Here is a 24,054-nt window from a genome sequence, read left to right as displayed (position 1 = left end):
ACATTACTTCACAGAAGATAAACAACTTTTTTTTATTCAACTATTATACAAACGAGGCTCTTGAACAGGATTCAAATCTGCTCACAGCTGACTTCAGATCAGTAGTAGATGCAGCGTGTGTGGTGGATTGGGATGTGGGCCATCTCCTTGTGGTGCTCCTTTGCATAAGGCCACAGGAAGAAGTCAATGAGGGCAGAGTTGATGTGGCACACCTCTCCGTCACGCTGAGCCATCAACTGGACCAGCTTTTCCTTAATCTGCTCCACAGAGTCAATGGAACAGCCACGGATCTCCACCTCTCTTCTATCACCAGAGTCCAGCAACTCACCTGTAAAATACCAATGCACGCGCGCACACACACAATGCCACCGTAAAGCATCATCAATATGCATGTGGCTCACACCCATACATGACATTTGTGGAAATAAGAGTACGTTTACTCTTGTAATGCAGGTACACACAAAAATACACCTGAATAGTGTGGATTTAGTGCCCTAGACTGACTTGAAATAAACGTAATGCTGACCCTTCTTGAGAGTGTCCATTAATCCGTCTGAATACCGTAGCACGCCGAAGTGGACAAGCGCCTGTGGTACTCTGTAGTCTGCAAACATGGTCATCTGATCCATATCTGAGACACCGCCCTGGCCACCAGCCTCCAGCACACAGCACACTTCAGCCACCAGGATCTGAGCTCTCTTGTACAACGCCACCCTCCGGCCCTGCAAACACAAACATGGCTGTCTGGTAACACTGTACGTGAGCATTCACTGCAGACCTGTGTAGATGTACAATGCAGGTTGTGTGCTGGTCTGTGTATGTCTGCATCTGTGTCTTTGTTCATGCTGGAAGGTATGTTTGTTGGCATGGAATACCTCAAAGACGGCTTCGTCCCGATAGGAGGGCAGGAGCTCCACGATGCGCTGAACCATCTTGAGGGCGTTGTTGTTGCAGGGTTCCAGGAAGCAGCGGAATGACTCCGAGTGTGTGAGTATGGCACGGCCAACCTCCGTCAGGGCTTTATGGCGTTCGCTGAGCATCGGCATGGGGACCTGACTGTCTGAGCGCAGCACCCTGCCCAAGTCCTCAAGACTCATCTTTGAGAAATACGCTGGGTCTGTGATGGGTACACCTGCAGAGACACACACACACACACAAACACACACACACACACACACACACACACACACACACACACACACACACACACACACACACACACAATCATAGTACATACTGTATGAGCACATCACACATGCATGTGTAGTTCAACTGTTCAACCTGAGGGTGTCCTTATGAGTATTCTTCTGAAACTTTCTCTATGTGCATAAGGTGAGATGCCTTCAGGACAGGCCAGAAGTAGGTGCGCTCAACTCTGTGTAAAAGATAGAGTTTTGGGTGCGTAAACAAGGAAACACTGAATAAAACAAAAAAGTTAACGCACTCTCAAGCTATAACTCATTTAATTAAATTGAGAACACAGGACGCAGGATGCGTTTCGGCCTATGCCGTCTTCAGCATCTTGCTCAGGACGCCATGACACACCAGCTGCTTGAGAGACTATTAGGTCATGTGATCCACACACAGAGCTCTGTGATAGGTGTTGGTGAGACTCTTACCCTCGTCCAGTGCTCTGGTGATGGCTGCACACAGTGCCATGTAGCCGGTGTAGGTTTTGCCCCGGCATATGACCTCACACTGCTTGTCTGGGTCATCTGGCCAGAAGGAGAAGTTCATGGTGTCGACCACCAGCAGCCAATTGAGAGCTGCGTCACCACCTGGGGGTGGGGCTAAGGGGTTCATGCGGCTCCACCCACGCGCACTGAGGACCTCGCTGTGTCTGAGGCCGTACAGCATCTCTGCCACTCGTGACACACCCTCCTCACACACATGGACGTCACGACTGCGCTCAGACACAAACCGGCCTGCCTCCCGCGGCCATAGGATCTCCTCCGCCATTACAGCACCTGCACCTGCACCTACACACACACCTATAGTATCACAGCATTAGTATTACAGCATGAGGCAACAGCAGACAAGGATTGATGGTATCCTCATCAGAAGAATCATCTGTAGTTGATACAGTGACTGCAGATTTAATTAATAAAATAGCAGCTCTCAAACCATTAATGGCATAATATTACAGTAGGCCTATGTAAATAACACAGCTGCTGTTGACTGACTCAGCATCCCATGGCGTAAGGAGGTTTTGTATAAAACAGAATAGCATTTATGTGCAAATTGCAATGCTGTGAGTTTTTAACCTGAGCACTTAGTGTGATCGACCAGACGTCCAAGTTGGGCACAGCTTCAAGTTATTTCCTCCCCTTTGTGTGTGTGTGTGTGAGAGAGAGAGATAGAGAGAGTATGTTGTGGACGGCGCCTAAAGAGAACGACGATAATTTGGCGGGCCGTTGTCAATGTCAACAGCACACGCACGAACGCACGCACACACACACACACACACACACGCACACGCACACGCACACGCACACACACACACACGATGTTAGTAGTGCAGATAGAAGAGGCTTCAATCTGAACTTTGGTCCCATCTCAATCCCGTGTGCAATGGCATAGGTGCAATGTTCATCCGGACCGCACGTGAACACGTACATTAACATCTCTGCAAGTGCTTGCTCGTTTTTAAGTTGTGTAGGCTATGCTATGCAAATAGTCAGAAAAAGTCTAACGTTACCTATTGAGAATAAAACACTGCAAAAATATCCAAAACAGCTAGAAATGTTAAGCGGAAGATCTCGTGGTGTTGAACCGGGACTGCTTCGCCTATCAGTCAATCGTTTCACCAATCACGTCTTGTCCAGTGTAGACGTCTCCGCCCACATAAAACTAATTAGTTCTGGATGCCACCACCAGAGGGAGTAGTTTGGTAAAGGCTGCGCTCTACACACATTTGATAGCAATATGAAGTTGACCAAACTTATTTTTAAGCCACGTTTAGTGATTTCAGGCCCTTAAAAGCAACAGGGGGGGGGGGGGGGGGGCTGTTCTCTATAACCTTAGGTGTTGGGCCAACATCGCCACTTTACTCGATTTAACTAAATTAACAAACTAACATACCGGTAATCAATTACTGGTTTATAGCAACATTTAAAATGAACTGTTTCACCTTAATTCATATTACAGATGGGTCTATTCATGGGTTTCATCAGGTCCCTTTCCACAGGTGTATAAAATCAAGCACCTTGATTATCAATGCAGACTGCATAGTGCTTGATTAATACACCTGTGGAAAGGGTCAGGGACCTGATGAAACCCATGCACATTCTGGTATTCAGTCATTCGGCCTATTTAAATGGAGAAATACTACAGTTTGGCATCATTGTGTCCACCTAAATGAACAATTAAACAACAAATTAAAGGCCTGCGGGTGCCTAACTCCCTAATCGAACTGGAGGGCTTCTCCGTTGTTCGTGCAGACCGGGAGGAAACTTCGGGGAAGAAGAGAGGAGGTGGCATTGGCGTGTTCATCAACGACCGCTATTGCAGAAATTACTCTGTGAAAGAGTCCCTCTGTAACGCTGACGTTGAACTGCTATGTCTCTCATTAAGACCCTTCTATCTCCCGAGGGAATTCGGGAATATTATTATCTGTTCTGTTTATGTTCCTCCAAGTGCAAACGCTGCACGAGCAGCATCTCAAATAACTGACTGTGTTCATAATCAGCTGCTGAAAACACCTGGCGCCCCTGTCCTTGTTCTGGGAGACTTCAATCACTGCAAACTTGAACTGTCCCTACCAGGATTTGAACAGTATGTCAAATGTAGCACCCGTGAAAACAAGACTCTGGACAAATGCTATGGAAATATAAAAAATGCATTCCGTGCTAGACCGAAGCCCCCATTGTCAAATTCAGACCATAATACAATTCATCTGATTCCTACATACAAAACTGTTTTTAAAAGTAACAAACCACAGACAAAGTCCATTCTTGTATGGTCACAGGACAATATAGAAATACTCAAGGGATCCTTTCTCTGTACATGTTGGGACATTTTCCATGATCTGTGCATTGATGAGGCTGTTGAAACTATTACAGATTATATTAAATTCTGTGTGGATTGTGTGGTCACCAAAAAAGAAATCACAGTATATCCCAACAATAAGCCTTACATAACCAAGGAGATAAAAGATTGTATTAATCGTAAGAAACTGGCTTTTAGAACTAATGATAGAGCTGGCTTAAAAATAGTACAGATAGAACTTAATCAAATGCTGAAAGATGCCCGTAGGAAACATAAGGACATTATAGAACAGAGCTTCACTACTATGAACCCCAAAGGGATATGGGACTCTATGAAAACTGCCACTAACATGACTACTTCCACTAAGTGCCTCACAACCAACAATGAGGCAGAAATGGCAAATGAGCTTAATGATTTTTTTCTTAGGTTTGACATGCAAGACCTTTCTCTGGAATGTAGTAATGCATTAGAAACAATCAAAACAGCTGATCCTTGTTTTGGGTTGGTAGTTGACCCACTTAAAATCCAGTCACTGTTTAGTCGGGTGTGCAAAAGGAAAGCTACAGGCCCTGACGGCATCTCAGCTCTTCTCTTAAAAACGTTTGCAGAAGAGCTCACTCCGGCCTGGTGCCCCATTTTTCAGAGCTCAGTAGACTCGCATGTTGTCCCAGCCCTCTGGAAAAAATCCACTATTATTCCTATCCCCAAGAAACCCTGCCCTATAGAAAATAATGATTACAGACCGGTTGCACTTACCTCAATTGTAATGAAGTGCTTTGAAAAATATATGGTGTCACTGTTACAAAGGGAGGTCACCCCTGCTTTAGACCCATTTCAATTTGCCTACAGGCAAGGGAGAGGCACAGATGACGCTATTGCTGGCATCACTCACTTTGCCCTTAAGCACCTTGAGAATCCTGCGGCCTATGCCCGTATCTTATTTATTGACTTCAGTTCTGCTTTTAATTCATTGCAACCTCACATACTGATAAATAAGATGAACCACATGAATGTAAGTCCCCACATCATTAGATGGCTCCATTCTTTCTTAACTAACAGACTTCAGAATGTAAGAATTAACAGCACATTCTCTGATACTAAGTCCATTAGCACAGGAGCACCTCAAGGGTGTGTCAGCTCACCAGTGCTCTTTACACTGTACACAAATGACTGTTCTCACAGCTATCCTGGCAATTTTATCTTTAAATTTTCTGATGACACTGCAATTTTGAGCTTGTTGTATCAGCACACTGAACCTGCGGCGTACTTTAAGGAGGTGCAATCTTTTGCCAAGTGGTGTGACAGAAATCACCTCACTATTAATGTCAAGAAAACGGAGGAAATGGTGCTGGACCCAAAGTCCATTGGGGACCACACCCAACTTAGCATCCATGGCGTAAAAATCAGCCAAGTTAATTCGTACAAATATCTTGGTATTCATTTTGATAACCTTTTCAGCTGGCAAGCCCATGTTGATTATCTGTGTTCTCGTCTGCAGCAAAGGTTGTACTTCCTGCGGAGGCTCAGGGTGTTTGGGGTCAATCAGAAAGTAATGTTTCTATTTTATCAGTCCATACTGGAGAGCATTCTCAGGTATGGGATGACTGTTTGGTATGGTAACCTCTCAGTCCATTTAAAATCAAGAATTGCTCGTCTGGTACAGACAGCAATGAAAGTGATAGGGAGGTCAGAAAAGCTGCCCCTGCAGACTATCTATGATCAGTCTGTGCTCAGACACGCACAGAGAATCTTGTCTGATGAATCACATGTTCTCCACTCTGAATACGAACTTTTACCATCAGGCAAACGCTATAGAGTGCCCCATTGCAGGCTTAACCGCTTTAAAAATTCACTTTTCCCAACTTCAGTCAGAGTTCTGAATGCTTCTAAGGCCAAAGGTGTTGTGCAATAAGGTTAAGGATGGTCCATCATGGTGGTTGTCTGTTTGTCTGTTTTTTATCTTATTTTACTTATTAATTTATTTTCTGCATGTTATGTGTAGGTATGTGTGCATGTATGTGTATGTGTATGCAGGTATGTCATATGTGTATGTTTGTTACTTTTATGTTAGCAGCATGTACAGTAGCAATGTAGTCCAAGACAAATTTCCTTCGGGACAATAAAAGTATATTCTATTCTATTCTAGTATCTGAACCGATATTACAGATAAGCATGTTTATGATAAAGACTATCAGAACATCTCCAATCATCTCGATGTTCTGGTGACTACTTGCACATTATTGACAAGCTCACAGGATGTGGCTGCAAGACTAGGCTACTACTGACCACAGACTTAAAGAGAAAGAAATTGGAAGACAAAAAAAGAAAACTGAGGTGATCTCCAAAGTCAAGGACACAATTTTAGACAACAAATGTCTCTGGAGAACAAAGCAATTGCCTTACTGTCTTCTAGAAAAAAAAATATTTTTGGACCGAGACAAAACTGAGTATGAAAGAGAGTGGCATCCTGAAGCCAGAGATACAGCCAGGTCAGAAATCTCAGTCACAGGTCATGATTCTGACTCCGAAAACCAGAAAGAAGTTAAAGAACAAACAGTGGACTCTCCCTTTACTACATGAAGGGTACCAATATGTCAATTCTATTTTCATTTGAATTATTTCAAAAATAATCTGTTGATTTCAATGAAATTGAAGTCTAACTTGCATTAAAGTTTAAACTGACCATTACTTTTGGTCAGTTGCAAACTGCATATGTATGTATGTATGTATGTATGTATGTATGTATGTATGCATGCATCTCAATTGAGTGAAAATGTGAGCAACTAAGAGACAAGAAAAAATGACTTCCGTGAATACTGGTAAAAAGTGGCATCATCTTTATTGTGTGTCTAATAGCAAATTCTACAGCTCTTTTTGGGGAGAGGCATATCACGCCAGGACAAATTGAAATGGAAAAAAAAAAAAAACTCAAAAAAAAGAAAAGAACAAAACAAAAACAAACAAACCAAAAACATAAAAGTTCACACTGCCCATAAACCCGACTGGACGCGTTTGTGCTGCTGCCACCAGTATAAAAACACACACGCACACACACATGTATACATACACATACACACACACACACACACACAGATTCTGAGACTGGAGGGAGTGGAGGGTTGGAGGTAGCCCAGAGTTGACCGACACACATACACACACATATCGGATTTAAAAGACACCAGTTTCACAACACACGCACGCACACACATACATCTCAGAACATACAGACTAGACAAAATCTGAGGATACAGGTCACCATGTAACATTACAGAAATCATGAAATCAGGTTATATTTACACGGAATCTGCCGTACACCAAAGTCATTAAACAATCAGAACTGCATCGGAAAACATGGCTGTATCTCTCTCTCTGACATACGCGCGCACACAAGCATGCACGCACACACACAGCCTGCAGGGCGGTGTGGAAAAATAAATGAAAGAAAAAGAAAAAAAAAAAGCACACACACGCACACAAGGAGGGCTTCTGTCTTGAGCAAACATAAAATTGGCCCTTAAATGATTAAAAAAATAAAATACCAAAAAAGGAAAAAAAAAAAAAAAAAAATCCACCCACCAGGAGGGGAGGGCAGGAGTGCAACAGTCAATCTACCTCCTGCCAAAAACACATTAGAAAGAGAGAGAGAGCGAGAGAGAGAGAGAGACAGAGAGAGAAAGAGAGAGAGAATAATGAGAGATGGAGAGAGGAACGTCTGGACCGTCCAGAGAGGTCAAGGCTAGTTCTGTCCGAGGAGGTGTAGCGCACTGAGGAGAGAGGAAGAGAGAGGTGTTACAACCCTGGACACAGACATCACACAGCACAGCACATCCAGCAATCCACTACTGTCCAAGTGATGTGCTCAAGCTGATGCGCTCTTCATTTAAGGACTTTTATTCTCTTGCACTGTCTTAAAGCATGGACTCAATGACCTTTACGAGGTTTATATCTTCACTAATGTTGTGCTCCACTAAGAGAAATCTCCTGTACCACTGAAGGTGTCGGCTCAGTGACTCATCTGACCCCCACACACACACACAGACACACACCTGTTCTGTAGCAGATACTGTGCGTTCTGGATCTGGTCCTGCGTGCCGGTGATGGTGATGATGCGGTCGTCGGAGCCAGGGAGGGGCTCATCAATCTTGATGGATGCACCTGACTCGTGGCGGATCTGTTTGATGCGTTGGCCTCCTTTACCGATGATGGAGCCAGCAAGCTACACACACACATATAATATAAGCATATTTGGCAAATGGTGTGAAAAAATTGTCTTAACTCCTCAGTTGCACCATAATGTCATCTATATATTAGATACCTACCATGTAGTTTACATCCAACTTTTTTGTCAATTTGTAGTTAGTCAAGTGTAACTGCTTGTATAAACTCTTAATCTCAGTCTCTGACATCATAACCGTCAATCAGATCTTAATGTGATTTTAATGTTACTTTGACAATCACAAGTTTTGAACAACTCTCATAATGACGGGTATCCATTTTTAATTTGCATAACAGAACTAATGGAGACACACCAACTAATCTTTCACCAAATTCTCATGAAAGCTTTTAAAATATGCAAATGAGTGGGATGGAAACCTCAGAGCCATCTAAACAATAACAAGGCCACTGTGCTGTTGTGTGAGTATAGTGTGTGGCATGTTTTATCACTTACATCCTTGGGGATTGTCACTTGTGTGGTAACGACTGGGCCTCCCATCTCACTGTAGGAACTTCTTCCACCACCTAGAACACGATCATGCACATGATTACTTCACTTTTCATCCAGAAGATCCTCTCAAGAGACACATAGGTCATGTCCCATCTCCAGAGATTATAACAATTAGCTCAGAGACAAAATCAAAATATTAATTAGCGGTACATTAATCACTTGAGTGTTTTTACTCACCAGACTGATAGGGATCCCAGGAGGAGTTGTTGTCTACAAGAGAAATGGAGGCAGATTAACAGCAGAGCACACAGAGACAATCAATTCAGAATCAAGCAATTTTTCAATCAATTTCAAACACTAATACACACAGATAAATGTAGGTTTCAAGATATGACAAGGTACTCACTGTAACCCCGATCATTCTGCAAGAAGAACCAGAGAGAGGAGCATTAGTGAGAGACCACACACACAAACGATTCAGTAGGGAGTCCACTCGTTCATTCACCAAAATAGGTGATCTGTAGGCTGGGTGAACCCTGCCTGAACTTCCGGCGAATTCCACTCACACACACACACACTCACCATACTGTCGCCTCCATAGCGATCAGCAGGACGTCCCCTTCTGTCACTCCTGAAAATAAAGCAAAAAGAAGGAGCATTAGGAAATCACTCGCTCTACTTTACAAGAGAGGGAGAGGGAATGAAACCAACAATGAAAAAGCGACAACAAATGGGACACTCTACGCAAGTGCTGGGCCAAAAAGCACACTCTCGTCCTCAGTGCTGTGGCTAAAATCACGCCATCCTCACCTCACAACTCATCACCCTGTCTTCCTCATCCCATCACCTCATACTGGGACTACACTCACCCCTATACCTCAACACTGACAACATCCACCAGCTCAATCTCACAGCTTGTACAAGGCCTCCTGACTCCTATCTACAACTGACCCACTTCCCCCTGTGCTATCAGTTGAAACTTGACCCTACTCTAAAGCTCACCACTCCCACCCTACGTCTTGGGAAGGACTTACTTCGGTCGGTCGTCGTGGTTTCCACGAGGAGAGTCGTAGGAATAGTGGTCATCTCTGCAAACACACACACATGGAATGAGCCAATCACACACACAGACATGCATGCGCGCACACATACAGTACACAAGAAGACAGGCACACATATGGCTTATGGACTGGACACATCTGTGCAACTGAAACATGGCTGATCCTTCATGAGCTCACACACAAACAGGTGGACAAGAACATAGAGAGGGGAGGGGCAGAGTAGATGAGCAGAGGAGAGGAGAGGAGCAAAGGAGAGGAGCAGACGAGAGGGGGAGCAGAGGAGAGGAGAGGAGCAAAGGAGAGGAGAGGAGGGGAGCAGAGGAGAGGAGGGGAGAGGAGAGGAGCAGAGGAGAGGAGGGTAGAGGAGAGAAAAGGAGGGGAGCAGAGGAGAGGAGAGGAGAGGAGAAAGGGCTCCTGGGACCAAGGAGAGGAGTTACTAAAAGATGAGAGGGCAGGAGAGAGGGCGGTGAGGAGGGAAGGGAGCAGGAGAGAAGAGGTGAGTGATTAGAGGCAGTCTTACCCTCTCCTGTGGTGGGGGGGGCCCATGTGTGAGCTGCGGCCTCGTCCGCCCCCTCGTCCACCGCGGCCCGGCGGCATGGGTGGGGGTCCGCGCCGCGGGCTCATGTCCTCGTAGTCCCGGCGGGACGGGGGCATGGAGTGACCTCCACGGCCGCCGGGGGGCATGCGGTCGAAGCCTCCGCCTCCACCGCGACCTCCCCTGGGGGTAAAGCCGCCGCCTCCTCCACCTCCTCCACCTCCTCCTCCTCCTCCACCGCCTCCTCCTCCACCCATGGGCCGGCGGCCTCCGCCCCCGCGCTCCTCAAACGGCATGGTGAAGCCGCCGTAGTCGTACGACTCGTCATAGAAGTTGGGGTCGTACGGCTGGGCACGGCCCTTTATGGGAGCCTGGACAGAGGAGCACAACAGGGTTTAATGTAGAGGACATTCACTGTAAGTGCCCATTGACGATGACCACTATAAACTGTACATGATTTGTAACGGTAACTTAAACATTATGCATGTCCATACGGCCCAACGATAAGGAAAGTCTCTCAGGAATATACTTCAGCTTTATGGCTGTGAGGCCTAAAATGAGATGGATTCTGATTGGCTATCAGCCCGTCAATCGTTAAGAAAATTGCTCTGGAAGTGATCCTCAAATGATACCGTGCATGTGATGTGAATATTGCGTTCCTTAAAAATACTGCGATACATAAAAACTCAGTGGTAGTGTAGATGGACACTAAGGCTGATTAAATGTGTATGAGTGTGTGTGTGTGTGTGCGCACCCATAAGATGTCATGAGAAGCACGTGTGTAAGCGTGTGTGGCACGAAGCCCATGAGGGTGTGTGTGTGTGTGTGTGTGTGTGTGTGTGTGTGTGTGTGTGTGTGTGTGTGTGTTACCTCAGCGATGAGCTCCAGCATGATGCGGATGCACTCAACCACGCGCTCAGCTTTTCCGCCCACCAACACCACCCGGTCGCTGGACTGGGGACAACACTCCTGGAACAGCTTAATGGTGGTCTGGGTGCTCTGCACGCATAAACAAACACACACATATCGGAAGTCAGACAAACAAGTTTGATTCTCTTTAAAACACTCAACTGGCTTTCCTCTGTTCCCTCTGTTTACCTCTACCGCTCTGCGATTTACCGCAGGCCCCTCTACCTTCAATTCTCTAACCATCCACAGCACAATCAGACGCCCACGCTCACACTCTCTCTCTCACACACGCACACACACACTCACCTCTCTGAGCTCTTTAATCTTGGCTCCCTTCACCCCGATGATGCTTCCTGCCAGGCTCTGGTGGATCAGCAGCCGCAGCTCACAGTCAAAGTCCATGCCCTTATGGTGCTGGTACTGCAACAACCCAGAACAGGACACTTAGCCAGGCGCCACACGGGCAAAAACAACAACAACAACAACAACAAACCTAAACAGAACAGAACAGCACAAGAGCAAAAACCTGTGGGCCTACCTCTTCCAGCGTGGGGATAATCTTCAGCAGGATCTCTCCTACGGTGGGGATGTCTGCACTGATGCTCAGGATACTAGAGATGGACAGAGCAGAACAAAAAGAGGTGGAAAGACAGCAAAAGAGAGATGGATGGATGGATGGATGGAGACAGGAAAGGATGGAGATAAACAACAAGAGGGAGAGGTTCAGTGCTGGCACCAAACTGCATGAGAACAGGTGTTAGAGTCACAGAAACAGAGGGGAGCACACAGGATGTATGGATGACTAATACGAGTGGGAGCAGGGAGAGGAAATAAGAGGGAGGGGGGGCTCAGTGTGTGACTGAATTACATCAGAGGGAGTCTGCACGACTCTCCCACTTACATCGGAGTGATTACTACAACATGACAAGATGCTTCTAGGAGAAAGTGGGTATAATCCATACCCAGCATGACTGAGCACACGAGTGAGTTTGCACGAGAGAGGGACACATACCGCTCGGGCCCGCTGCTGTCTGGAACTGACACACTGGCATTGTACTGTAGGGACAGGGCAACGGAGATGTCAATCATGTGTCAACCATGTAGGTTGTCCAATTGGGGAGGCAGGGCATCGTGATGTGTGGTGCCAGGAGGGGGGATGCCCAAGAGATAAATAAGCCAGAGAGGAGTGGGGGGGAGGAATGAGTAGAGAGAGAGCAGAGAGGGGGAAGGGGGACACAGTGAGATCAACTAGGATTCAAGTCCGTCTGATGCACATGTAATTGAGGAGAAACTACCAGCACAACGTGCACGGGGATGAGGTCCAGACTCCATTGACTATGGACACTCAACCATGACATGTGCTTCGTTGGGTTTGGTACGATGCATGTGTGCGTGCATGTGTGTGTGTGTTTGTGTGTACGCGTGTACACTCACATCTGTTCGAAGGGCTTTGATGTTTTTCCCTCCCTTTCCAATCACAGCTCCGGCATTCTGTAAACGTACACAGAACTTGATTTCAGACACACCACTTCTACAATATTAAAGTAGTACAGAGTAACTTCTAACCACCAACTCCAGATGCACTTTGTTGACTCTTTAAAGTGTGTGTGTGTGAGTGTTTAATGGAGACGGATGGACGCTGAAGTACCTTGCTCTGCAGCAGTATTCGCAGCTCCACCGTGTCTTCTGAGCTTCTGGGGCGCTTCGATGACTGCTGCTCCTCAGCATCTTCTGCTTGACGTTTACCTAGCAAATTACAACTCTAATATTAGACAAGGGGAAGCCAGAGCTCTGTTCTTATGACTTTCCAAACATCTTTTTTTCAGCAGCATGTTGACACTGAGGTTAAACTGCCCATCCCTGCTTTAGGCATCCTGTAATGGATCCTACACGCTCAAACGCCTGCCTTGTTTGCACTGATGAGAGAAAACTTTCACCTGAAAGATTTTGCATACTGTCAATGCTGTTCTAACATTTTTACAGGGTTTTCAACCCAAAGTACAACATCTGTGGCAGCAAGGTGTGGTGCTTGTGCCCTAGCTTGTGGAGAATAACTGCAGGGTCTCTCTTCACAGAATCATACCATTCTACCACCAAAAAATATCTTTAGAGTTATAAAAAACAATTAATTACAATCAAACATAATGTTAAATCACCAAAAGAGGCAAATGTTAATGCCTTGAGATTTCAAGTATATGCACTCGCTAACAGATCATATGCAACACTCACAGTTCCACTATATCTTCTAAACATCAACAAAATTTCTGACATCAATAAAACAAAATGTTATCCCTTGTGTTGGCTCCCTCCATACACATGCACTTGGTCAGGAGTATGCACATGTCTAAAAGATGCACACCATTTCTGTTCTCTGTACTACTAGCAGTAGTCTCCTCCTCTTGCGCCTCACCCTCCATGGGATCATTCTCCGCCTCCATGGTCAACACTCAAGAGTGCGCTGGGAGAGGTAGGGGAAGAAGTGGAGTGAGACAGTGGATAGGGAACTAGACTGTTACTGTACAACCAATTACAAGAAGGCCGTGCTACAAAACATCAACAGTAGATTACTTACCACTGATAAACCTCCAGGTGTAAGGTCTGGACACAATACAGACTCAAGCTGAGGTGTCCCTTTGTGTGCTTTGATGACCCGAGCAAAGGGATCTGCCTGAGGAGGATGAAATGGTAGATCGTCATGAAGACATTCTAAAGACAAATGCACAGTTCCTCAAGACAGTAGTTCGTCAAAACGAGCAGGACAAGAGAATGCGTGACCGAGGCCCCAGGATGATTAATAATCTGTGGCGCTGACCAGGTGCTTGACTTGCAGTAATGGTACAAAGGTTTTCAATACAACGGCTTCCTTCATATATATCAATGTGCCAGCTTAGAAGGAAGTGAAATGTACAGTTGCTGATACCGCTTGGAGGTCGACAATCAAACCGAGAGATCAATTTAATAAACATAGCAGCTACCTAAAATATGATCGGGAATTGCATCCATCATCATACAACTGCACGAGAACTAACGACAAAAGCTAGGCAAACAAACGTCCGTCAGTATCATATTCAGTATAACTAATTATTGACTACACCGATAACCTTTTGCTTTCAAAACCGCAACATTGCACAACATCAGAAAATCGCTGTTACCTTGCTTGCAAAGACGAGTTTCACTTTAACAATGAATGTGACGTTAACGTACAGCAGGGAACAAACGTTAGCATGCTAACTACCGATAGCTAGCGTTGGCTTTTACAGAAAGCAAAAGCAAGAAAGGAAAACAAATAAAATCAATGTATGCATACGTACATATACTGTCCGTATTTCACCGAGTTAGCTGAAATATCCTGCTGCAAGTAGCAAGTCACGCACATAGAATCACTCAGGAAATGATCAATGTTTACCATTAGGATGATTAACAATGGAGTATGCAGAAGCTAACTAGCACGGCCAGCTCTCATGTATTAGCACAACTGGCTAGCTATCGTTACATGGTTGGTCAGCACTGTGAAGCGCGTCTCATCGCCACCTTTTGTAATCGACGTAGTTTAGTGAGGGATGATTCACTGCATTTCAATCGACATTAACTTCGATTTCAAAATGAGAAACTTAAGTAATTTTACAACTAACATTAGCCACCTTGCTAAACGGGGCTAACGTTAACTAGCTAACGCTAACTAGCTAACGCTGTCTCGCTTGTAAACGGAAATGAAAATGCGCCTGTCTGCTGACAAAACGATGCAAATAGAAATTAAATATTTATGTTTTTGATGTTGTGCTATTTTCTTTTGTTGTGACGAACGGTTTTTCGTGAGCATTATGTTTACAGCTAATTTGAAAACATAGAACAAGCTATTCGATACATACCTGTCCGTAAACTCGCAGTTCCTACAAGTCTAACGTGAACTGAGGCCCACACAGCGGGATTATTGTTGTACCAATGAACAGACGTCCCTCCATCAGTGCAAGCCTCTGATTGGTGAGATCTGCATAGCTGTAAGTAAAGCATCTGTTTTCATTGGCTCAACTGTGACTCATACTACTTCCTCCGTCAACTTGTATCATATAGTTTGGTTGAGAGTACACAGGCTGTATTTCGTGTTTTCGTTCTCATGTAAACTTTGCTTTGAAGAGATTAGACCTACTTTACAAATTACTTGCAGATGACATGTATCTGAGCGTAAGTGATTAAAAATGTGTAAGTCAATTCAATATATCGTCAAATCCGAGAAAACGAATTGACAGCACCTTCTGTGGCCTTTCGATGGTCATCTACTTTGGCGCCATGACTTGGGACGTGCTGATGCTGAAGCTGTCGTAGGTACGAACTGTCTCGAGCTCTCATGGGCTATTTGTTTAATCTGTTTATCTTCTTGTTTTCCCGTTGTTTACTTTCAGTAAGGGTTTCTTCGAAATGTTGTTCAATTGTGAGTGTATGTGTGCGTTCATAACTTGTCGTTAAGTATTTCATGAACTTAATGTCCAGTAGCTACGCTGGTCAGGACCATTGGAATTTGTTTTGCCGAGGGTTGACCAGACCTTTTACCCCTCTCTCTGTCTCCTTAGGTAGATATGAAATGTGTGTCTATGTTTCCTATATGTGTCAGTGAGACGTCATGTGTGGAATAGAGAAGCACTAGGATGGCCCCTGATGCAGTAGAGACTGTGTGCACATGGCTGCAAAGCCGCTGGCATGTGTGTGTGCCAGAGGGCTGGCTGCAGGCATGTGTGGAATGGCTACAGCAAGAGATGGGCGGCCGACCTCTGACCCTACCACAGCTGCAGCAGCAGGTGCTTGAGCAGTGGTTGCAGACGGACCTGCGTAGCCTGGGCGTGTCGTCACTGCCGGCTGCCGTGAGCGAGGCGCTGAAGACCGAGCTGCAGGGGAACCTCTGCGTGCAGCTGGACTCGCTGCAGGACGTCAGCCAGCCGGCGTACACTCAGCTCCAGCGTCTGCGTGGGAGCGAACGCGACAACGACCAGATCGGGGCGGCCACCCAGGCGACCCAGCGGCCGTGGGAGGCAGCCCCCACGCGCATGCTGATGTTGCAGCTGACGGACGGCGTGCGGAGCGTGGAGGCGATGGAGTACAGGCCCGTGCCACAGCTCAACACCCGCCTGCCTGCCGGCACCAAGCTGCTGCTGCGTGGGCCCATAACATGCAGGCTGGGCGTGCTGCTGCTGAAGCCTCAGAACGTGCAGGTGCTTGGGGGAGAGGTGGAGGAACTCCTGCACACCAACACTCAGGTAAGGAAAGACAGGAGAAGTTAGGACCGATTGTGTGATTGCATAGCGGTTCAGCAGCTCCAGAGTGTTGTAGTAGTGCTGGATATGCTTACACCGGTCATCCTAATGCGAGTAATGTAAGATGTTCTATACTTTGTTAGATGTTGGATGTTGTGATTATGGCGTCCCTCTAAACAATTCTCCAGAGGCCGTAATTTGTCTTGAGGGTTGCAGCAGAATCCTGGTTGTGGCTGAATGCTTTCCCCTGTGTCCCTTCAGGCCCAAGTGTTAAGCCGAGCTCTGGGTCTGCCTGAGGAGGTGCCAGCTGAAGAGGAGGCCGAGGGGGTCCCCCAGGAGAGGGCCGAGGAGGCTGGGCCAGGAGCACAGGAGGATCTGGATGACATGGAGCTGATGGCCAGTCTGGAGGCTGTGGAGGAGAGCAGCCTGGACAGTGGCTACAGGACCGCCAGCATGGTGTCCACAGCCCCGAGCAGGCCGTCCCCTCAGCAGCACCTCCCTCTGGAGGACTCGGCCTGGGGGAGCCCACTCAACGCGCCCGCGGAGGACTTCCCCGACGATGACATTCCCCTGGAGGAGCTGGACAGTGTGCTCTCCCAGCACCTGACGCAGGAGACGGGGCAGGGTGACGCCCTCTCCCCTCCAGAGCCCGCCTCCACCATCTCCCCACAGATTTCTGTGCCGAGGCCGTCGGCATACACCCCCAGCCCTGATCGGGAATACTCCCCACATCCCGCTGCGTCTGAGCGTGCTCCGCAGAGGACCTCTGTGGGGGCTGACGCCGTGTCGGAGGTAGAGCGTGCTGCCGTAGCGCGGGACAGCCCCCCCTTCTCGTACCTGTTGAGCCTGGAGCCAGGTGTGGCCAGGGAGATCCGCGTGCGCGCCTTTGTGGTGACGCTGAAGGGCAACATGCGCAGCGCCGGAGGCTCCTGGAGCCTGGACGTCAGCCTGTCGGACGGCTCGGCCTACGTGGACGCCCAACTGAGCGACGGCCTGCTGGCCGAGCTGATCGGCTTCTCGGCGGCAGAGGCGCGCGCCCTGAGACGAACCCCCGAGGGGCAGGCGCAGGTCACCGCGGGCATCCAGAGGTGCCAGCTGGCACTCGTGGACATGTGTGGCATCATGACCCTGCGGACGGAGACTCAGCGGGCACGACCCCTGGTGCTCGAGGTGAGCTCGGTCACCCAGAGCGACTGTCTTGCCCTGCAGCAGCGGGTAGAGGTCAGGAGAGCCCGGTACTAGCAGAGCAACAGTGTCCCGATGGGCTGAACTGTTTGCACAAGACACACGTATCAGCTGATGCTAATGGCAAGGAGATATGCCTCAGATGCCTCAGCCACCATACAAATGTCAAACTTGTTGATGAAATGCATTATCCTGTCCTTAGAACTGAATGGTGGATGATCTAGTCATGTGACACAACAGGACCAGCCTGAACTTAACCTTGCCACATGGGGTTGACATGGGCTGTTTATTTGTTACAATGCAGTAGTCTTTCAGGTCAAGTGTCTATTTTTATGCTGACGTCTCATGAAAGTGATGAAAGTTTATGTAAATTATTTCTGATTAATGTGTACAGTTTCTTGGATAATTGTTTGGAATCTGAATCAGTTTTTTTTTTAAATGTATTAAACAGTTCATGAAGCTTTTGCAGTTGTATCAAACTAATGTCTCAAAAGATTGTCTGTCAAGCCATCACCTCCACAGTCAAATGTGCAAGATCCTAAACACAGTCTACTTAAAATGAAATTGAAATCTCTTGGGTGCCATTTGGAAAACATCTATTCAAAATACAAAACACATTGGGTGATTTCAGACACACACCTTAAAACAGTTACAAAACTGAACACCAATCAGCCAGCCATATGAGCCATTTTGAAAACGTTACAACCAGCAGGGAGGGCAAGAGGTAGAGGAAGACGAAGAGAGAGAGGAGTAGGACGTGGTCGAAGAGACTATGCACAAAACGATATTTCAGATAATATTAGAGCAATTTTGGATTATCTGATAAATCATGGCCTGACAACGAGGGAAGCTGGGCAGTACGCCCACATCTAAGCAGGTCCACACAGTTGCATCCATCATAAGGACAGTCAGAGAAAACAGGTATGTCTTCAACTCTACTCCAGACTGTATCTATAGTATTTACAGTCCTGTACCACATGTACTGTATTGCATGGTGACTAGTGCTCTAGTGCAATCTAACTAGTGCTCTGTATCAAAAAATGGTAGTTTAGTGAAACATTACAGTGTATATGGTAGTACTGTACCATTGAGATGTTACAGTACTGTGTACAGTATACAGTACGGTAAAAAAGAACTAAACCAATAACAATTTATGGTTGCATTTTTCTACAGAATGACTAGAAGACCTTCTGGGGATGGTCAGCAACACCTGCTCACCCAACAGCAGGAGTTGGCCATTGTGGAAATGATCAGAGCAAATAGTGCAATCCGTCTCCACCAGCAACAAACACTTGCAGATAGGTAAGTAGTCATCAACATCAATCGAGTGGGCATCAGCAAGATTGCCAGACGTGTCTTGGTATAGCACAAAATTACATTTATATAAAGGACAGTGTGTTGCTGCTAATCTGAAAGTGTATGAGTGTATGAAAGTGTATTCATATGATGTAAGTGTGTATCATTTTGTCATCAGAGTGCCATTTTGACAAAGGATTGTTAGGTTTTGATAGCAGAGTTATTCTACCTTAATCCGCATGTCCTTGTAAGGGTCCTTAAATAAATTTGAGGAACTACGACCTTGAAAGTCCTTGAATTTGACTTTAAGGAATAGAGTGGGGAACCCTGCTTAAATATAAACGTGATGTAAGTCATTTATTTTAAACTGAGTTACATACCTGTTCTCTTTTCCACCTGTATTACTTTATATTTCCCAGAAGGTGGCGCCAGGGGGATGTACTGAAATGTCGACCTGTGTGCAGATGTGTCATGAGATAGGACGCTGACGTGAAAAGCAAGCTGTCCGCTCTCTCGTGGAGAATGGCGGGAGGAACCAAAGGGTAGACGATGTCCCCATTCAGTCTCAAACTTCTTGGTGATAAGGTAGTTTATTAATCGACATCAGTTTCTTGATGACGACATGGTCAATTTCACCTGCTTTTCAACATGTATCATCCAAAGTAATTGCTCCGTCCGTACGACTGAGCTCCGATCAGTTATTGTCGGCCAATTTTAGGCTGCCATAACAGCATATATTACAACATCACCATTGCCTAAGGCTGTCCCTAATGTCAGCATCGCCTAGTCTGTGGTCCCTAATGTTCTCATGGTCTTCGATTCAGTGTATCATCTCATGCGTCAAAGCGCACGTCACAAGTTGGAGTGGGTGGGCTTCACAGGAAGGGTGCCAATGAGAGACAGTGTGTCTGTGTGTACAGCTGACAGACAGATGAGGAGTGACTGAGTCACCCTCAGGTAGAGGTATTCCGACAGTGCACGCGCGAGAGCATCCTCCAAGCTCGGTGTCTGTCTCGTCATTCTGCTCTGCTTTCCGTTCGCCACAAGGTCAGAAGTCTGACTGGCAGGCATATGACGCCCAGTCTGAGAATCCCCCTGTACAACCCGAACAGAACATGTCTGAGTCCTCCGATTTCCTACTCGCGAGGTGGATGTGTTTTCGCTGACGACGAGGATCAATAGCACGCGCTTATCCAGTGCTCCGCCAGCGCGCACCCCTCCCACCCCTCATCCTCCTTCAGCACGCACTTCTCTCGCGCAGAGCAACCAAGCCACTTCTTGAGTAAGGACCGTCTGACCGTTGCTTGGCGGACAGGAGTGAAGAACTCACTGGGGCAAGGAGACGGGAGTCTTTACGAGCTGTTTTCCGGGGCTTTGCTCTCTCAATAAACCGGGGGAAAACAAGCAGGGGTGGATAAAATAAAGAGAGTGCGTAAATCCATGCTGACAGGCTTGTAGGATACCTGTAAGGAGTGAAAGTGTTTAACTCTGTGCTCTGGAGGAAAGAAGACGCAGTGGCTTCTGTACCAGACTACCATCCTTGCGCAGGGTCACACAAAGCTCTCGCAGACTACACCACAGCCCGGTGAAGGGTCCGTGATGAGAGTCTCGTGGGGGCGTTTCGGCATGGCACATTGGGGTTTTTTGTGGATCTTGTTGGGGCTGTGGAGGCCCGGTGCGACGTGCCCCACGTCTTGCACTTGCACGAGCACACGGATCTCCTGTGTTGACCAGGGGCATTGGATAACAGGTGATCTCCAAACGGAAGCTGACATGGACAACATCACTGACATGTAAGTGTGTGTTTGTGAATTAGACAGACAGTGAGATGTGCATGCCGTGGAAGTAAGTGATCACCTGAAAACCACGGAAGGTCTCTTTCACCTAAAAGACTATTGAGGATGTAGGCTATTGAGAACAAATCTGTCCATTTGATACCGGATCTGAGTAAAATATATTGTCTCGTGCCTTGTTTTGTTTTCATGATTTTGATGCGCGTGGTCGCTGAACCTTCCAAGGCAGATCTGCGATGAGTCATCTCCCTCGTTTTTTTTTTTGTAACGAAAACCCATGTTCAGCCTTCAGACCATTATAAAACACTCTGGCGTACACTATGCTGGTGTTTGTGGGGGGAAAACATCTCAGACGTAAACAACAAAAGTCCTGACTGGGAGGCCTTACGTGCACACGCTCGTAATTATCCTCCATCGAACATCGACTGCAATCGCATTCATTTGAGCGCACCTAACGCATAGCTGAGGAGGGGGCACGAGGCTGTCACTAATGACAGAGCGAGTGTCTCTCTTGGTATAAACTGGAGTGAAACAATCTTGTGGGCTACTTTGAGGGTGATGGTGGGAACATAGGCTACAATGTGTGAGGTGATTGAAATAGTGTCGTCTACCCACTGGATTAAAATAAACTAACCTCATAAAGTTGTATAGCCTACAGGTAGGCCAGTTATGATTCAATAACACTGCCCAAAAGAAACTGGTCCATTTGCGCATCATGATTACCACATAGGCCAGAGATCTTGCTGTCAACTTAGCCCAATAAACCACTGAGGCAGTGTCGAGATTCTGTCTAAAATGTAGCCTACACGCTTGTCATTTGTTCAATGTTTTCTCTAGGCAAAAAAAAAAAAATTCATCTCATCTGTTTGTCTTTGTCTGATACTTTGAAGCGCATTGTCTGTATTGGCCATTCAAATAGCCTAAATACTGTGCTTCTCGTAGACTCTGCAAGGTCTCTCGCAACAAAGCTAAAGAAAAGACGTCCCAGTGGACAACGGTCTCATCATCATTTAGACTACCAATTCGATATCTTTGCTTAATGTGACACGCATTATTGTCTGTCAGGAAATGTTATTAGGCTGCATTAGCCAACTGGCATTACCGTATCAGGTGGCAGCTGATTCAAAGTTCAACATTTCGGGAGGACGTTGCCAGGACTGGCGTAGGCCATTCGCTCTAGTTCTGGGTATTGTTATGATAGCTATTTGTGTGTGTGTGTGTGTGTGTGTGTGCGTGTGTGTGTGTGTGTGTGTGTGTGTGTGTGTGTGTGTGTGTGTGTGTGTGTGTGTGTGTGTGAGAGAGAGAGAGAGAGAACAGTCGCTCTCTATGAATTACTAGTTTAGGCCTACTACAGAAACAAACATATAGGATATACGGCTTAATTAGACTATAGCGTGGCTGCTGTGTGATTATCTGCAACAGTTAAGACAAGCAATTACGCGTCTCTGTGAAGTTTTTTTTAAGAGGAAAATGAATTAGCATAATTCATAACATTAGGCTATTCTGGAATTTCGGGAAAAAAATATCCATTCTAAAAAGTAGCCTATAGCCTGCACGGTTTTGCGCTTCAATAGCCTCTGCTTGAATCTAACTTTAACATTTTTGCATTATGTTGTATCTACCAGAATCATTTTTTTGGACGTTAGTTAGCCTACCTCAAACTTTCAATTTTACATATCCATATTTTGACATTTGGATCTTATTTTATGTTTATGGATTATATTTGGCAGACGCTCTTGTCCAAAGCGATTTACAGTAGGCTATAGGCCTATTGAATACCCTCAAATAAATCGTTCATAATAATAATAATAGTAATAGCCCTAATAACAATATCTCATATCAACAATGAAAATAATTTAGGCCTACATATTAACAAAAACATACTCATGCAAGCCATAACTCTGTAAGAGAACAAATCAGATTAGATTAGATAGATTAAACTGTATTATCATTGTGCAGAGTATAAGTACAAAGACAGCGAAATACTGTCTGTGTTTAACCAGAAGTGCAAAAAGCAGAAAAGTGCAATGTGATCTACAAAGTATATAGGTAGTGGATATACAGTAGGACAGGATAATGCAGTGTACTGTTGGTTTACAGAAGATGGTTTAGAGTAATATAAATTAAATATAAATATCTGCAGTGTGTAAGCAGTATCCTAAGAGCAGACTATAATATGGCTAACAACATACAGATATGTGCAGTGTAGTAGCAGTAACATTATGAGAGTAGTAAGATATAGATATAAAGTGTATTAACAGAATATTGTAAGAAAAAACTAAATAAATTTGGATATTTGGAATGACCCATATAGACGGATATGTACAGTACAGCCACGTGCAGTGTGTAACAGTGCTGAAACAGTTCCATTATAAGAGCAGTATGTGTATGTAGTACAGGATGAATAGAATGAAGAGCAGTAGAATATGGTTATATAAGTGTAACAGTATGTACATTTATACATTGATAGATACATACATTGGGGGGGGGGGGGGGGGGTTGAGGGGCAAAACTGTCTGCAGAATGTTTGTCTCTGTCAAGGTTGGCATGGTCATGACACCGTAACAGCCAATTGTCTGGGGGAGAGGGGGTTGTTGATGGGCAAGAGTCCACCCAACAGCACCAACAGAAGAGTTGCATGTGCCTTCATTGGCTGATTAAATAGCAGAGCTGCTGCTGCATTCTGAATCATCTCTAATGGTCTCACTTCACAAGCAGCTTGGCCAGCCAACAATGAACGGCATTAGTCCCATTTGGAAAGAACCATGGCCTGCACAATCTTAACAAAGATTAGATTAGCTGATTTCAAAATCTACAGATATGCACTTAATGGCAAATATTTGTGTTTTAAATACAATGTCCTATAATTCTGAAATATCTTCATCTGACAGATACATTGCCAATCAAAGCAGCTTATTTGCCATCCATGCCAAAGACCTGGACCAGTACCGCAACCTCAGAAACCTGTGAGTACATTTACCCACACGCATTACATTGCTTCATTAATCTCTTATTCAGTTCATATTTATTTTTTAACATTCCACATTATTTTCAATTTTTTTTTTTAGCATTTGGAAAACTTTTGCTACAACTATGCTTCAACAATACTTCATTTCAAAACGACCTCATATTGTTCATTCTTATTTGAATGTTTTATTGATATTCATGAATTCATCGTTGCTATCTCGCTCACTTATGATGAGTCACACATTTACAGCCATAATACTACTCAGATTGTTATCATGGACACACCATTGTGACAGCCATTAAATATGTCCTTAATTAAAAGAAATCAAATGTGTGTGTGTGTGTGTGTGTGTGAGAGAGAGAGAGAGAGAGAGAGAGAGAGAGAGAGAGAGAGAGAGAGAGAGAGAGA

General features: G+C 45.6%; 4 protein-coding genes across 7 annotated transcripts in view; 2 read left to right on the top strand and 2 right to left on the bottom strand.

Moving 5' to 3' along the window:
- Positions 1-7: 7 nt before the first annotated feature.
- On the bottom strand, positions 8-2,798 carry qng1 (Q-nucleotide N-glycosylase 1). Its single transcript, XM_062544107.1, has 5 exons — positions 2,699-2,798; positions 1,620-1,991; positions 876-1,132; positions 527-722; positions 8-328 (listed from the first exon to the last, which is right to left on the bottom strand). The coding sequence occupies exons 2-5, from the start codon at positions 1,957-1,959 to the stop codon at positions 99-101; spliced, it is 1,023 nt and encodes a 340-aa protein (XP_062400091.1). The 5' UTR covers positions 1,960-1,991; positions 2,699-2,798; the 3' UTR covers positions 8-98.
- A 4,011-nt stretch (positions 2,799-6,809) lies between these two features.
- On the bottom strand, positions 6,810-15,092 carry hnrnpk (heterogeneous nuclear ribonucleoprotein K). The gene is made up of 18 exons (XM_062543600.1): positions 15,028-15,092; positions 13,731-13,826; positions 13,518-13,616; positions 12,807-12,904; positions 12,593-12,649; positions 12,171-12,214; positions 11,697-11,769; positions 11,465-11,578; positions 11,120-11,248; positions 10,503-10,620; positions 10,235-10,451; positions 9,688-9,741; positions 9,236-9,284; positions 9,060-9,075; positions 8,891-8,923; positions 8,657-8,727; positions 8,034-8,203; positions 6,810-7,751 (listed from the first exon to the last, which is right to left on the bottom strand). Exons 3-18 carry the CDS (start codon positions 13,594-13,596, stop codon positions 7,724-7,726), a joined length of 1,350 nt encoding a protein of 449 aa, XP_062399584.1. The 5' UTR covers positions 13,597-13,616; positions 13,731-13,826; positions 15,028-15,092; the 3' UTR covers positions 6,810-7,723.
- Positions 15,093-15,197: 105 nt separating this feature from the next.
- rmi1 (RMI1, RecQ mediated genome instability 1, homolog (S. cerevisiae)) lies at positions 15,198-18,053 on the top strand. Of its 3 annotated transcripts, none has more exons than XM_062543598.1 (3): positions 15,198-15,481; positions 15,768-16,407; positions 16,666-18,053. In XM_062543598.1, the coding sequence occupies exons 2-3, from the start codon at positions 15,802-15,804 to the stop codon at positions 17,644-17,646; spliced, it is 1,587 nt and encodes a 528-aa protein (XP_062399582.1). In that variant the 5' UTR covers positions 15,198-15,481; positions 15,768-15,801; the 3' UTR covers positions 17,647-18,053. The 3 variants fall into 3 exon arrangements, with proteins under 3 accessions (XP_062399582.1, XP_062399583.1, XP_062399581.1); XM_062543599.1 differs by having other exon boundaries at positions 15,731-16,407; XM_062543597.1 differs by having other exon boundaries at positions 15,727-16,407.
- A 2,104-nt stretch (positions 18,054-20,157) lies between these two features.
- ntrk2a (neurotrophic tyrosine kinase, receptor, type 2a) overlaps positions 20,158-24,054 on the top strand; it is a 31,168-nt gene continuing 27,271 nt past the window's right edge. For both annotated transcript variants that reach the window (XM_062543596.1, XM_062543595.1), the window contains exons 1-2: positions 20,158-20,678; positions 23,570-23,644. In XM_062543596.1, the coding sequence (XP_062399580.1) occupies positions 20,485-20,678; positions 23,570-23,644 (269 nt within the window). In that variant the 5' untranslated portion in view covers positions 20,158-20,484. The remainder of the gene's footprint in view (positions 20,679-23,569; positions 23,645-24,054) is intronic.

Source organism: Sardina pilchardus, chromosome 8 (assembly GCF_963854185.1).
Source record: "Sardina pilchardus chromosome 8, fSarPil1.1, whole genome shotgun sequence".
Lineage (NCBI taxonomy): Eukaryota > Metazoa > Chordata > Actinopteri > Clupeiformes > Clupeidae > Sardina > Sardina pilchardus.
Note: the sequence above shows the minus strand (reverse complement) of the source record. Positions and strands in the feature narration are given on the sequence as shown.

What these genes read in the sequence shown, in the direction of transcription:
- qng1 (XM_062544107.1), bottom strand. Translation starts at nt 1,959, where the DNA reads ATGGCGGAGGAGATCCTATGGCCGCGGGAGGCAGGCCGGTTTGTGTCT. An exon ending in CACCAGAGCACTGGACGAGG is followed by an intron (nt 1,133 to 1,619) that starts GTAAGAGTCTCA and finishes GTGTCTCTGCAG; the next exon opens with GTGTACCCATCACAGACCCA. An exon ending in AATGGACACTCTCAAGAAGG is followed by an intron (nt 329 to 526) that starts GTCAGCATTACG and finishes GGTATTTTACAG; the next exon opens with GTGAGTTGCTGGACTCTGGT.
- hnrnpk (XM_062543600.1), bottom strand. Translation starts at nt 13,596, where the DNA reads ATGGAGGCGGAGAATGATCCCATGGAGGGTGAGGCGCAAGAGGAGGAG. An exon ending in TAGTACAGAGAACAGAAATG is followed by an intron (nt 12,905 to 13,517) that starts GTGTGCATCTTT and finishes GTAATTTGCTAG; the next exon opens with GTAAACGTCAAGCAGAAGAT. An exon ending in TGCTGGAGCTCATCGCTGAG is followed by an intron (nt 10,621 to 11,119) that starts GTAACACACACA and finishes TCCTCTGTCCAG; the next exon opens with GCTCCCATAAAGGGCCGTGC.
- rmi1 (XM_062543598.1), top strand. Translation starts at nt 15,802, where the DNA reads ATGGCCCCTGATGCAGTAGAGACTGTGTGCACATGGCTGCAAAGCCGC. An exon ending in TCCTGCACACCAACACTCAG is followed by an intron (nt 16,408 to 16,665) that starts GTAAGGAAAGAC and finishes GTGTCCCTTCAG; the next exon opens with GCCCAAGTGTTAAGCCGAGC.